Raw genomic sequence first — 13,956 nt, forward strand, 5'->3', positions numbered from 1 at the left:
GAATAAATACGTATTGATGAAGGCTCTTTGATGAAGATATATCAATAAACGGTAAGCTATCGACAGCTTTTCAATTATACGTAGATGAGAAAATTACGATGTATGATTTACCGTTGCATGTTTCTCGTTGATAATCGTCGACTCACAATCAGACTCGGTCAATCGGCTCTAATATTGAACTCACTTGAGATCGCTATTATTGAGATTCAATGAATGATTTATCGCCGCATACACAAATTGTTTAAATCAACTTAATTATTGAGCACTGAATATCATGATCAATCGATGGTTCATCATAACACAAAGATTATTTTTTAGATCTGTTCGATCTTGTCGTCGGTGATTCATTATACTTCAATGTTTGAGAAGAAAGATAGAGAATCGAGGAAGTGACCTTTCGCTTATTTAAATTTTGCGTCATCGAGATCAATGAATAATTGCTGAATTTATATATATATATATATATATATATGTATATATCAAAGTTTTATATGCGATAATCATTTGAGACGCCTTATTGTCTGTAACAATCATGCAGACGTCATGTGGATATCACTATCTGACAATGAGTTACGAGTAAAAGAATTGATTATCGCGAAAAGACAAATATTACGATCAGCAAAACGTTCGTGTCAAAATTATTTTTTATTATTCAAGATTTATCGTTTTTTAAGGGCACAATTTTGATGATTAAATTTCATTAAAATTGGAAAATATAATAATACGTTATCTCTCTTTCATGTATATAATTTTCATTCATTACGATAATCTTCCTTATGCATTTTCCATGTTTACTATATTTTACTATAATTACTGTATTTTACTATAATAGCGGTATAAATGGTATTTCAATATCTGCATAGTTAAACGCTTCGTATCATTACTTGCATTTTGCTGCAATTGGCAAAAAATATTCTTGTAAAATTTTGTTCGTGTAGTGCGTAAATTGGAGCAGCGGCTAGTGCGCAATTGTTGGTCTATATCTAACTTGGCGAGGTTGAAACTGCGGGCTGGTTTAGTCGAATATTCGCGTGTCGTGAATTTACACGAGCGAAGTGATACAGGGAACCGCGAGAATTACAATCGACTCACGTGAATAATTCGAGGCAGTTTCTACTCGCAAGACTCTAACGAGTATCGTCTTTGACGAGAACGATCGAACTCCCGATACAGATCTATCATTGATAGCCAATTTCAAAATTTTGATCGCGAAAATCCCTGAAGTGTTATATGCCGAGAATTTTCTATATACGCTCGCGTGTATATGTCGCGAAGATCGATCGCGAACGTTGTGTCAATCTTTTCTCAGGTGTGCGGTAGTAAATTTGCATACAATTTCGCGAAAACGAGAGATTTCTACTAGCGAGTGAGTTTAGCGAATCCTACGGGCGAATCTTTCATGCGACATGGAGTCATTCATGAGTCAGGAAGAAGTAAGTTGTAACAGAAATATATAACAGATGTTAAAATCATGACTCAACGAAAAAATGCCTTTTTTACAATAAAATAAATTTTTATTCCTTAAATGTCTCATGGGATTCGACAGACTCTGATCCTCTAGCGAGAATAAAATTCAACTAAGGTAATACGATAATTTTTTGGTGCTCAGATATTGATATGATGTTATAATACATTGTGCTTCTCTTTGTTAATAATTATTGTAGATATAATAGATTGTGATTAATCAAATACCGGGATAACCAAATGAAATCTATAACGCATGCTGGATTTTTCGATTTCATTCATTTATTATAATATAGCAAAATTATGACTTAAATGATTCATTACAAATTTATCCCTTTAAAGCCGATAATTTCTCAAATTTGTCTCACTTGTATGATTTCTAAATTCTGGATTTTTCGGAGAAACTTTGCACATTTATTTTATTATTGATCTTTGAGTCATTGAGTCGCGATAGACGAAGTTTACAAATATGCGAAAAATATTTGAAATTTATTGACATTTTAGAAAAATAACAAAATAATGAACCGTTGTTTCCGCTCCGAACTTTCACAACATTCGTCTCGAGAAATTCTTTGCATTCTAATAAACTAATAATGCAATTTAAGAAACGTGTAAATATTGTTCATGTTTGTCTTTCCTTATTTCCCTTAACAGTCGATCTTTTTTTATCTTTGACTCCTTTAATCCTTTCTTTTGTGCTCGAAATATTCTCGCTGCATGTTCTTAATATATGAGCTACGTCACGATAATATATCACATTCCATGCTGAGATAATATATCAACCGGACTCACTCGAGTGTCTCTTCATACAGTGACTTGTTTCCTAACAGAACCTCATCGCCGTCGTCGTAGTCGCGATCATCGATCGATTTCGTCGCAAATGTACCACTGGACATTGATATTGAATCGTTCAATTGGTGGAGTAATATCGTAACATTTATGATTGCCGCCTTATCAGTATTTATAATTAATTTACAGTGTCCGAAGTTCATTAGTAAAAGGCTTTTCAACGCAGTATCCTCCGTTGCAACATAATCTTTTTTTTAACGCGAGATTTACATTTTGAAACTTGTGACGTGATGCGACACGGTGATATAAAAAATTAAATATATGAAACGTGCATAATTATATATAGTGAAGTAAAAGGATAAAGATGTAAGTATTAATGTGGCTTTTCTATAAAAAATAGAAATGATTAATTCTTGAATGCATGACTTGGATGCTAAGAAATATTGCAAAAGCTTAAGCTGAGAAATAAATTGGACAAATTAAAAATATTTATTAGAAAGGATAATTTCAAGGTTTTTCTAAAATTTTAGAAAAAAAATTTAGTATATAAAGAATTATTTGGAAAATGTAAAAAATTGGAACATTTGATTTATTATAAATTGATAATAAATACGATCCGAAATAAAAAGTAGTCTTGAAGATCCCTTTTACATTTACGCATTCGAATGTTCAAAAATAAAATTCAGGAAAAGTTAAGATATATAAATAATTCATAGATTAGTGACCAGCTTCTCGTGAAAGTAATATGCTAATCATACGTCAGATACAAAAAGTGACACTTATTGATAGAAGAGAGAATTTATCTCAATGAAAGATAAGATTAAATATTCAATAGTAGCCTACATGAACGCGAATTCCATGATAACAACCACAAAGCTATTCCAAAAATAGCATTCATGAAAAATCAATGCCAATTAACCTTAATGGACAATAGTCAACGTGAGTAGAAACTATATATAATGAATATCGTGCTAAATTATTTTCGAATTATTTTCGAATATATTGAGCGTTTATACGACGCGTGAGAATTATGTATAAAATTATCAATTTAAATATACTAAACAAAATAATAACAAAATCCTGTATACACGTTTCATATACGATTAATCCGAATTGTGCGGAATTAATAAAAGCATTCGTACAACAATCTTGCATAAAATTATTTTATGACTCTGTTTATTAAAATATTTTCATTAATTATGAAATGCGTCCGGCCATTTTATGTTTGTCGCGTTATATTTGTCGTGTCGATATTTGTCGAGCTTCGACATTGACCCTAGCAATTACTATTATACTTTTCGACGTCGACTTTTCGTGTGTATTTCTCGGACACGCAGTCATCAAGTGTCGTCAACATATTTTCAGTTCTCGAAAATAAAAAGTATTATATTAAAATTCATCCATGAAAACGGAAATATTCAAATGTTATTTTCTTGAAAACGCAAAGTGTATAATTAAATTCTTTTAATAACATTTCGATTTAATATAATTTATTTATAATTTGCGAGTATTATATTTTTTCCTTTAAATCCTAAATTCCTTTCTTTAAAAAATTTTTCCTTCAAGACAGCTAATATATAGCTATTTGTATAGCTATTATTGATTAATATCTAATATATAAATGTCTATTTGTATATAATACCTAATATAATTTGTATGAGTATTTTATCAATATTTTATTGTATGTGTGCATAAACGCGACACTATCCAATATTGCTAATTGCGTGCCAAGTCGTTAAACTCATGCTTGATCTTTATAATTGTCTCAATCGAAACCCGTGTCACGAGCCATTTGAACCCGTCACGTTCGGACAACACTGGCTATTTAGATCGTTCTTACTCAAGTTGTCACTTGACATGTCTAAGAGAAACCGTTCGAATTATACGGACTTTGCACAGCAAAATGTTAGTCGAACGTCTTGAAAATTTTCTCATTTTTATCGGAAATTGCTTAAATTGGAGCTCGAGAAAATTGCGTAATTTACTACTTGTAACATTATAACATAGAGTTAAATTGTAACAGAGAGAAAGAGAGAGAGCAAGAGTAACTTTATCATAAAGCAAATAAATAAAGTAATTTTATTCGGCAAAGAAAAATGAATAATTTTGTTAGCTTCAGTTTTGTCAATTATAATTCAGAAAGAAAGGAAGAAAACCAGTTATGAGAAAAAAACTTTGTTTTATCTAATTGTAATTACATCAATCTTCATTAAATTCTCTTCAGTCTGAGGTGCATTAAACATTAATTGTTAATAATGTATTATTATATTGTGGATTATTAACAAGCTGCTCAAAATTCTCTCTCTCTCTCTCTCTCTCTCTCTCTCTCTCTCTCTCTCTCTCTCTCTCTCTCTCTCTCTCTCTCTCTCCAGCAAACGATAATATTTTTGATTTTTACATTGTAATTAACAATATATCGAAATATGTTTCTGGATAAAAAAGTTCTTTTTAGTTCTGTAGTTTTTTTCTTATTGCACCACTTCATTTTTTCTAATTTTTAGATATTTTTCTAGGTACTAAGCATCCAATTTTTGTCATAATTTTAAATTAATTAATCTGCACTCTAAATATTCTTAAAAACTTTTTTTCATTCTAATACGAAGCTATATTTTAAGCTGATATTGATTTGAAACAGAATTTGTATTTTGTTGCTTTTCTACCTTCTCACTTGAGTTTGCCTAAAGTACCGCCTAAAACTAACGTATCAAATATCGGCATCCCCTTAGAACGATGAAAAACTCGAATGGCGTGAAAAACCTCCTAGACGGCATAGATCCAAACGAAACCACCACGAGACCGAAGTTGGAGACCTTCGATGACATCTTGCCATACGTCGGTGACTTCGGCAGATATCAGTGGCTGCTTTTAGTGGCTTTGCTTCCCTACGCCATGGCATATGCTACTCTATACTTTTCGCAGTTCTTTCTCACTTTGGTACCACAAGAGCACTGGTGCAAGCTAGAGGAATTGGTTTCTTCAAATTTTACGAAGGAAGAAAGGTAAAATTTTACGCGACTCGTTAAGATTCGAAACGATTTTATCGGTTCGATAATTTTCAAACATCTACACACACACACACACACACGTAATATTACAATATATACGTGTACTCAGTAAATAATAAACTTTTGTGACGTTTAATGTAAGAAATCACTTAAAATCACTTTCCAGAGAATTGTTTAATATAATTTTAATTACACACATACACACACGTATGTGTAATTAAATGATAGAATTCTCAGAAAATTTTTATCTCGTGATTTCTTATATTAAATGTCACAAGAGAAATAAAGTTTATAATTCACTAAGTTAACTTTGAGCGCAAAGTTATATAATGTTTTAAAAGTTGTCTAACTGAGTTATGTGTCATCCTCTTACATTGTAAATATTTTCAGAGTGGAGATCAGCATACCGAAGTCTCAGAATTATCCGTATTACGATCAATGTCATCGATGGGATCTGGATTTTCCCCCTATTCTAAATCACAAGGATATTGGCTCGAGCGAATGGGAGACGAACAAAACTGTGGACTGCAATCAATGGGAATACAATTTCACGGAGATTCCGTACGCCAGCATAGCGGCTGAGGTGAAGTATCCTTCAATCCATGTATATGAGATATATGTAAGATAGAAAGAGATAATCAAGATTTTTTCATTTGAATCGTGCAATTATAACTGCAATTCTACAATCTGTCTTCTCGATCATTTCGATCATAATCCGTCAGAGATAAAACAAAAAAAGAATATAGCAACACAAATGTATGCGCGCCGATTCCTGGACTCTTTGTGATTAGCTAGATTGGGTATGTGACCGGGAATATCTCATCTCGACGGCACAGTCGATCTTCTTCTGCGGCTCCATCGTCGGCGGTTTCCTCTTCGGATGGATCGCCGATCACAAAGGGCGGATTCCTGCCCTGATGCTGTGCAACGGCGTCGCTCTCTTGGCGTCGATCGCGACCGCGAGCGCGAACACCTTCTGGTCCTTCGCCGTCTGCAGATTTCTTACTGGTCTGGCTTTCGACAATTGCATCAACATCCCGTTGATTATCGGTGAGCTCCCGATAAACGACGACGAGCGCTAATTACTTGATATCATGCGCTCGCGACGAACGAAAGAATTTATTCCGACTATGTCCATTAGAATTACGCGCGTGAGAAATATCTTCAATTATAGTTTTTCTCTAATGTTATATAAATCCTGATTACGGATTTTTTTTTCTCTATCTCCTTTTCTACACGTGTACACATGTCTGATAGTTTTTTTAATGAATGGTATTAGCCGATGGTTTTTTAATGAATGATATTACGTAGACTATGCAAGTGTACCCGGAAGACAGTTTAACAGATTGAAAAATTATTACAACGAATCTCCGTACGTGACTTGTGAATATTTATACAAACGTTATGATCTGCAACGTTTGTCGTTTTACTACGTGAGATTTCATTATTAACAGTTTACGTAAACTGCATTACATAATTTATATATTGTCTATATCTCACAAAAAAATTGTTATCAAGATCTATCACTATTAAATATTTAAATAGTGTTTAATGTCAGTTATATAATTCGCGCGAATTAAATTCCGAATCTCTCTGAATTTTGAATCAGTGGTCGAGTACATGGCTGTGAACAGACGAACCGTAGTCGTCAATATCGCCTTTGGTTTATACTTCGCTGTCGGAAGCACAGTTCTACCATGGATCGCGTATTACATCGCGAACTGGAGATTCTTCGCTTATGTCAGCGCGGTGCCAATGATGAGTGTCTTTATCACACCTTGGATTCTTCCTGAAAGTGCTCGGTACGATATTTTATCATCAATCTTTGAAAACAAAATTATATTCCTCCTTCGTAACAATGTTAAAAGATGCTGCGATAATTTTATATATATTCTTAATTTTCAAATGTTGTAAAAAAGTTGCATATTCTTCATAATTGTGAATATATAATTAAAAAATGTAAATGTCAAATTCTTAAATAAATAGACACCTTGGCGATTCTTAGATATCGCTTTCAGAAATTTATATACATAGTCGTAAGTTCGCTTCACTGTTGTCTATAACGTTCTGTCGCCCGAACTTACCGCTGAATAGAGTACTGTTTCACGGTTAAGATGGTTCATCGCCAACGGCAAAGTAGACAAAGTGGTGCAGAAGTTGCAGCATATAGCCAAGGTTAACAAGAAGAGTCCCGATGCACGCATCTATAATATCTTCGCCGTAAGTAGGACCGCATGAGCTCGCTCGTTCGTGCGAGACACAAATCGCTCTTCATCCTACCCGTCCGTCTTTTACCGTCTTTACAGAGAAACTTGACAGCATCCGAGAATCAAACAGAAAGCGCGACCATATTCGATCTGATGAAATCACCGCGTTTAGCGAGGAACACTATCTTGTTAATTTTCTTGTGGTGAGTAAAAATAATGAATTTTTATTTCTCGTTGCTTTCGGAAGGAATGTTTTATCCTCCTTCTCTTCGTGCAAAACGTAGAATATTAATTTTCGAAGATATCACATTTTTCTGTTCATTCATTTATTCGCTTGTTGCATCTTCTTCCATTAAGATTTTCTACTTTAATGCATTAGATGTATATAGTGTACGGCGACAGAGTTTCATATTATATTTTTGTCGAACGTTCTAGGTCTTTGACGGTGATAGCCTTTGACAGCCACATGTACTCTCTCAAGCTGATCCCGAGCTCGGTGTTCGTGTCCTTCTCCCTCGCTTGTGCGACCGAGCTGCCGGCAGGACTGTTGCTGACGTTGCTACTGGACCGTTGGGGTCGCCGATTTTGCGGATTTATCACTCTGGTCATAACTTGCCTCTTCAGCTTTGCCGAGTTGCTGTTGCAGTCGAGTGAGTCGCATATATATATATATATATATATATATATATATATATATATATATACACATAGGCTTTCACGTGTCTTGTATATCTCATAAAATCGAACACGCTCCATTGTCTCATATTCTTATACTTTTCTTTTTTGCATCAGTTGTAGGAAAATTGACAATGTCGGTGCTCTCGCGATTTAGCCTGAATATGACAGCCAATGTGGGTCTACAATACGCTGCGGAATTATTACCAACGCCCATCAGGACACAAGGAGTTTCGTTGATTCACATCTTTGGTGTAATTGCTCATTCCATTGCTCCATACGTGGTGGATAGCGTAAGATTTCCTTTACATTCTTCAGTCAAGAAGAAAATTGTATTATCGTGAAATATTTTCCTTCTGATTATAGTGTATTATCGCGTATAATAAGATAATTGAAAGAATTATTAGAGCACAATTATGTTCGCTAAAGGCTGGCAAATGTTCAATCTATGTACAAATGTGTCGCTTAAAAAATAATCTTAATTAATTAAAATTGTTTTAGGCGAAAATTTGGGACGGTTTACCGATGATAATTATCAGCGTCGTATCCCTGTTAGCTGCTATACTGATATTATTTCTACCGGAGACGCTTGGACGCGATCTCCCGCAGACTCTACGTCAGGGTGAGGAGTTTGGCAAAGATCAAAGCTTCTGGGCGCTACCCTGTTGCAAGAGATCGGACCGGCATTATCGTCCGCGCGAGATATAGTTACTTTAATTCTGTTATATTATAATTATAATATATTCTCGCTGCGACGATCGAGAAAATGTAGTAGTAAGAAATTTTTTAATGCCGCTCTTCTTTCGCGCGGCACGTGATAATATAACTAGTATGCCTTCTTTTATATCAATCAATAAAATTTACAGACAAGATAAAAATAATCTCTCGATTCGATGAGCGTTTTCTTTAAGATTAAAAAAATTTACTTTGAGTAACTCGTAAATGTGCTAGAACAGAGTTTACATTCTGGCGAGCAGAAACGGTAGAAAATACGAGGATAAAATTAATTGTCTTTTTTAATTTACATCATTATTCTATTGCTTTCTTATGTACATGATATTGAGCGAAATGAAATTGGTCTATATGAAATGTGTGGTCCCACATAATTTTCGGTAATTTTCACATTTGGCAGTAAAAGGTGTGAAATGCTTTCGTCGCGAGGTGTGAAAAAAGATTACGCTATAATCTTATTTCTATATTAAATTACTGGAAAATTATTTACTTACGTAATACATTAATTAATTCGTGACAGCTGTCGACAACAATTCTTGATGACACATCAAGAAAGCGATAGCGATTCCTTTCACACGATTTGTTTAGTCTGTTGCATTTTGTATTCCAAGAATACAAATTGAGTATAATAAGACGATCTTATTCGACACACGAGAAGCAAGTTGCCTTTTACGTATTTCGAAATTTCGATGTTGTCTTTCGGGGCAAAAGTAACAATGAGCAAAAGGATGAACGTGATAGATATTGAAACCGATCTAATTTCGATGAGTTCGCGTATATTTGAATACCGCAAGTGACCTTTATTTGCGAGTGAATAAAACGTGATAACTAGTATACGATGCTACTTCGTGCAACGTAAAAAAATCGAATTCATTGATATCTTTTTGGTTCTTCATTGATATCTTACAAACGATGTAAGGGAAAATAATTCAGCAGTTCGTTACTACGATTAATCTTTCGCTAAAACTACGTTGAATTAAATAACTTTGTACATGTAATACACGTTGCATCTTTCCTTACAGGAAAAGAGTCGAAAATCCATGTCGTAACAACGTGACATAACGCGTAATCGCGAAGAAACGATTTGAAAGATAATACGGTGCTCTTCGAGACAATCGCGTTTGGGTTCAAAGTGCCATGAATTTGACACGCATCCCTGTTCACATCTCTGAACAAGCGTTTTTTACATCGCCACTTTATATATGTACGTATCGTTTGAACATCTCACACACACACACACACATACACACATCGTACTTGGCGTGTCTTCTAGCTTAACATCTAAGATCATCACATGTGGGCAACTTACCCGCGATATTTACAACAATTTGGCAAATTCGATATTTATGAAGACTCAGTCGTTATAATTTCGTGGAGTCGATCGTCTGAATACTATCGTGGTGGAAGCCCGCGTTTGTCACGCCTTCCGGCTTCTTTTTCTTCTTTCTCAGCGATTTCTTCAACTGCGGAGTTCTGCAAATTTCAAAGATAATCGATAAGTTTATAAAATCAAATGTCTACAAAATTTATAGAATAAGAGTAATTTTGATAGTTGTCCTCTTGTAAATTTGACTCGATAAATTTATATAAAACTTACGAAGATATGCAGGGAATCCACCAAAAGCTCTGATCTATACCAAAGTTGTTACCCTCTTCTAAAGTTTCGGGTAACTCCTGATTTAAGGTTTCCGGTAATGCTAAGGTCAAGAACGCATCCATTAATGACAATAGGCCAAGAACTATCAGAGGCAAAGTTGGATGGACGTCGGCCTGAAAATGAACGATCTCATTAAGCATCAACCTTCGATTTCTCCGAACGAATTGAATTTCGTTAATCTTGCGAAAAGAGGAAAAATTTTCCTGTCACATTTCTCTTGAAATACTCACCAAATAAATCACGTAAGGTCCAATGATGTGAGCGAAATAGCCAATAATGTGAATCAGAGACACACCTTGCGCCCGCACTACGGTCGGCAACATTTCAGCCGCGTATTGGAAACCGATATTCGCGGCGATATTGACACCAAGGCGCGCCGCGATCGCCATGGCGACGGTTAGCGGACCTAAACGTCGCAAGGATATATAAATCCGGCGTACAAATACTGCCATTTGGGGTTTGCAATTTAAATAAAATGCGATACAATGTAGATCTCAAAGATCGTAAAGCGATCGCGCGCTAGAGAGAGAGAAATAATTTTATCTCTCAATTTACGTTAATAAATAGAGATTTTCCGCGATAAAATAAATAAACCTCTGTTATGTAGAATGTTGCGACATTTATATATAATTTACCAGGAGGAGTTGCGATGGCAATGAAAGAGAAAACGCCGCACACAAACATTGATGCGAAACCCATCCATCGTCTACCCCATCTGTCAAGGAACAATGCCAGCAAGATCGCTGCCGGAAGCTCGGTCAACGCGGCTATGGAGAACGACATGAAGACGTCGGGATCCAGCAGCTTCATGTTCCAAACGTGTCCGTCGAATACCAAAATAATCAACAACCTGAAAGACGGATTTTCGATCGATAATTCTTTCAAACGACGAACCAAGTAAAGTGAAGATTAATCGGCGACTCACTCACCAATAAACAATGAGTATCAAGGTGATACGAGCTAGCCGAGGCAATTTGAAGAGGTGCATTACGGTGTATTGGTTGTGCGTTTGATCTTTCTCGATTAAATTCTTACAGCTTTTTTCGAACTCTTCGAACACCTCCTGCTTTACCTCTTTGCCATTGACCTTCGCGAATTTCTTCAGCATTTCGATCGCTTTGTCGATCTTGCCGCTCATAATATACCATCTGATCAACAAGTCAATTATATTATTAACATCTTTATCACAAACGAGCTTCATAAAAGATAATTCAAGTTACAAATTCGGTATAATATGATGCATAACGATACATAAAGTAACAATACTTACCGTGCACTTTCTGGAACCAGCCATGGACTGAGGAAAGCGACGATCATCGGAAATGCGGTGACGACACTTAAAATTCTCCAATCTGCGATCCAATACGCGATCCACGGCAGGATACTAGCGGCGAAAGCGAAATAAATTCCGAAGGACATGTTCGCCACCAAAGTTCTATACTTTGGACCAACGTACTCGATCACTGCGATTAGAATCATATATCAATCGGGTAATCGCGCGATCGAGATTATTGATACGAATGAGATCGTGCGAAAATTTACTTTGACAATTTACAAACAAATATTCAAAATAATTTTAATCCAAACTGCTGATATTGTGATAAAAGCACACAAGTTTCTCGAATACCTATTTACACATCCTTTAACAGGCCGCTTTGTTCAGACAGAAAATTAATTTAAAGATTTTTTTTTGTAATCTCTCGTGTAATATCTCAATCAATAGCAATTTGCATTCGTTATGTTGATTCATACCTATAATGAAAAGAACATTGAAGCAGTTGTCGAACGACGAACCGACAATCATTCTCGCAACGCAGAAGGACCAGAAGCTATTGCAGAAGGCGGTCGCGATGGAGGCGAAAAAGCCTACCGCGTTACAGGACACTAACGCCGGTATTCTACCATAATGATCGGCTATGTAGCCGAATACTAGACCGCCAAGGATGCTGCCGACGAAGAAGGCCGACTGAGCCGCGGAACCAAGAAAAGTCTTGTCGCACACCCATTCGAGCTAACAAAATATATTTTTTTATTATAATTATTAATAGACGCGGAGATAATTATTACCAATATTGGTAAAAAAGAGCAAAAAGTTCAACACTTTTCGAGAGAAGAAAAGGTAAACAAAAAAGAATTAAATACGCGCATACTTGATTAATATTTCATTGTCATTTTGCTGATTACGACTATTTATTAATAGATTAATTTCGGCGACGCAAAAATGATTTACGCACTTAAAGTGATAACGTCGCATTTTAATTACCTCGGCAGCGATCGAGGCATACGGAATCATCGTATGATTGAACGTCCATCCTTGTTTGCAACGAATCGTCGGCCACGAAGGATCGGCCTGCCTGACACCCTGCGAGAGCAGCTCGGTGTAATTTACGTCATACATGTAACATCTCGAAAACAACGTGGCACCTTCTAGCTGTAGTTCTTCTTCGGTAGCCAGTGGCACCGCTATCGCGATCCTGCAGATAATCGTTGACCGATTTTATTATAAATTATAACTGCGATATACTCTGTTTTCTGTAATGTGCATCTCTTTAATTTCGCTATCGCGACTCTTCTTATTGACAACAAAAGTTACTCTCGAGGCGTCTGTCAAACAAGCGTCATTAACGACTGTCACTGACATGTAAATTACATTAGCGGGACAGCAGGCGCAAAGTTTTTCGATTTTGTTTTTCGAAGACATACCATACGTAAACAAATACATAAAACGTCTAACCCATTATTTGCATAAAAATTTCAGAAACGTTAATTTTATTCCGCAATAACGCGCATATCTGTTATTTCCTGTATATTTGTAATATAATATATTCGCGTGACGCAAAAACTTTCGATTCTCATCCAAGATCATCGGTTGATCATCGTACATTTATTTTGCACGATAGAGATTATCATTATTGTTATAAAATTGCGGCTAATTTCAACGATTCACATTTTCGATGTATCTCGTTGCTTCGATAGGAAGATAAAAAAACGTAAAGATCTATTTCAGGCAGCTTTTCAACAAAAAGAGAGAACATTCCCCCTTTCTTTTTTCTCGCTCGTTCTCTCGAGTTTCCATGGAATCTCCTCGAGGTCGCCAGTCAAAACTGGTTTTCATCAAGTATAACATCAGACGCGGAGAAACCACTGATCGACTAATCTGAATCAAAAGTCATCGCGACGACGGATTTTTCTCCACGATAGTCCTTACTGACGAATTGTCTCTGGCGCGTGCCTATCTTTTTCATTTTCTGTCATAATCACTAATTTTTCCTAATTTTTCCTAACAGTATTTTTTTGTAGGAAACATTATATGTGGATTGACTTTTAATGAAATATTTGTTTAGCAATAAAATTTAATACGCGATTCAAATTCCGAAATTGCGTCCATCAAACGAGTCTAAATTTTATCTCACATATATTCGTTCGT

General features: G+C 35.5%; 2 protein-coding genes across 11 annotated transcripts in view; one reads left to right on the forward strand and one right to left on the reverse strand.

The window, feature by feature from the left end:
- The first annotated feature begins 66 nt into the window (after window positions 1-66).
- Window positions 67-9,021, forward strand: LOC145944531 (organic cation transporter protein-like). Of its 5 annotated transcripts, XM_083052902.1 has the most exons (11): window positions 67-1,433; window positions 1,547-1,582; window positions 4,980-5,252; window positions 5,649-5,841; window positions 6,050-6,308; window positions 6,868-7,060; window positions 7,373-7,478; window positions 7,565-7,668; window positions 7,901-8,115; window positions 8,258-8,433; window positions 8,642-9,021. In XM_083052902.1, exons 3-11 carry the CDS (start codon window positions 4,984-4,986, stop codon window positions 8,846-8,848), a joined length of 1,722 nt encoding a protein of 573 aa, XP_082909028.1. In that variant the 5' UTR covers window positions 67-1,433; window positions 1,547-1,582; window positions 4,980-4,983; the 3' UTR covers window positions 8,849-9,021. The 5 variants fall into 5 exon arrangements, with proteins under 5 accessions (XP_082909028.1, XP_082909031.1, XP_082909027.1 ...); XM_083052905.1 differs by lacking the exon at window positions 1,547-1,582; XM_083052901.1 differs by lacking the exons at window positions 67-1,433; window positions 1,547-1,582 and adding an exon at window positions 1,590-2,619.
- A 117-nt stretch (window positions 9,022-9,138) lies between these two features.
- The window catches only part of LOC145944529 (carcinine transporter), a 34,005-nt gene continuing 29,187 nt past the window's right edge, over window positions 9,139-13,956 (reverse strand). For all 6 annotated transcript variants that reach the window (XM_083052896.1, XM_083052897.1, XM_083052899.1 and 3 more), the window contains 8 exons: window positions 12,793-13,003; window positions 12,282-12,540; window positions 11,800-11,992; window positions 11,459-11,677; window positions 11,165-11,379; window positions 10,760-10,935; window positions 10,470-10,642; window positions 9,139-10,345 (listed from right to left, as the gene is read on the reverse strand). In XM_083052896.1, the coding sequence (XP_082909022.1) occupies window positions 10,234-10,345; window positions 10,470-10,642; window positions 10,760-10,935; window positions 11,165-11,379; window positions 11,459-11,677; window positions 11,800-11,992; window positions 12,282-12,540; window positions 12,793-13,003 (1,558 nt within the window). In that variant the 3' untranslated portion in view covers window positions 9,139-10,233. The remainder of the gene's footprint in view (window positions 10,346-10,469; window positions 10,643-10,759; window positions 10,936-11,164; window positions 11,380-11,458; window positions 11,678-11,799; window positions 11,993-12,281; window positions 12,541-12,792; window positions 13,004-13,956) is intronic.

Source organism: Prenolepis imparis, unplaced genomic scaffold (genome assembly GCF_030444845.1).
Source record: "Prenolepis imparis isolate NDT839.2.m4 unplaced genomic scaffold, iyPreImpa1.0 SCAF_13, whole genome shotgun sequence".
Lineage (NCBI taxonomy): Eukaryota > Metazoa > Arthropoda > Insecta > Hymenoptera > Formicidae > Prenolepis > Prenolepis imparis.

Bases quoted from the DNA above. Each gene is read 5' to 3' on its own strand.
- LOC145944531 (XM_083052902.1), top strand. From the start codon at position 4,984: ATGAAAAACTCGAATGGCGTGAAAAACCTCCTAGACGGCATAGATCCA. The intron at 5,253-5,648 runs GTAAAATTTTAC...AAATATTTTCAG, and splicing joins AATTTTACGAAGGAAGAAAG to AGTGGAGATCAGCATACCGA. The intron at 8,434-8,641 runs GTAAGATTTCCT...AAATTGTTTTAG, and splicing joins CTCCATACGTGGTGGATAGC to GCGAAAATTTGGGACGGTTT.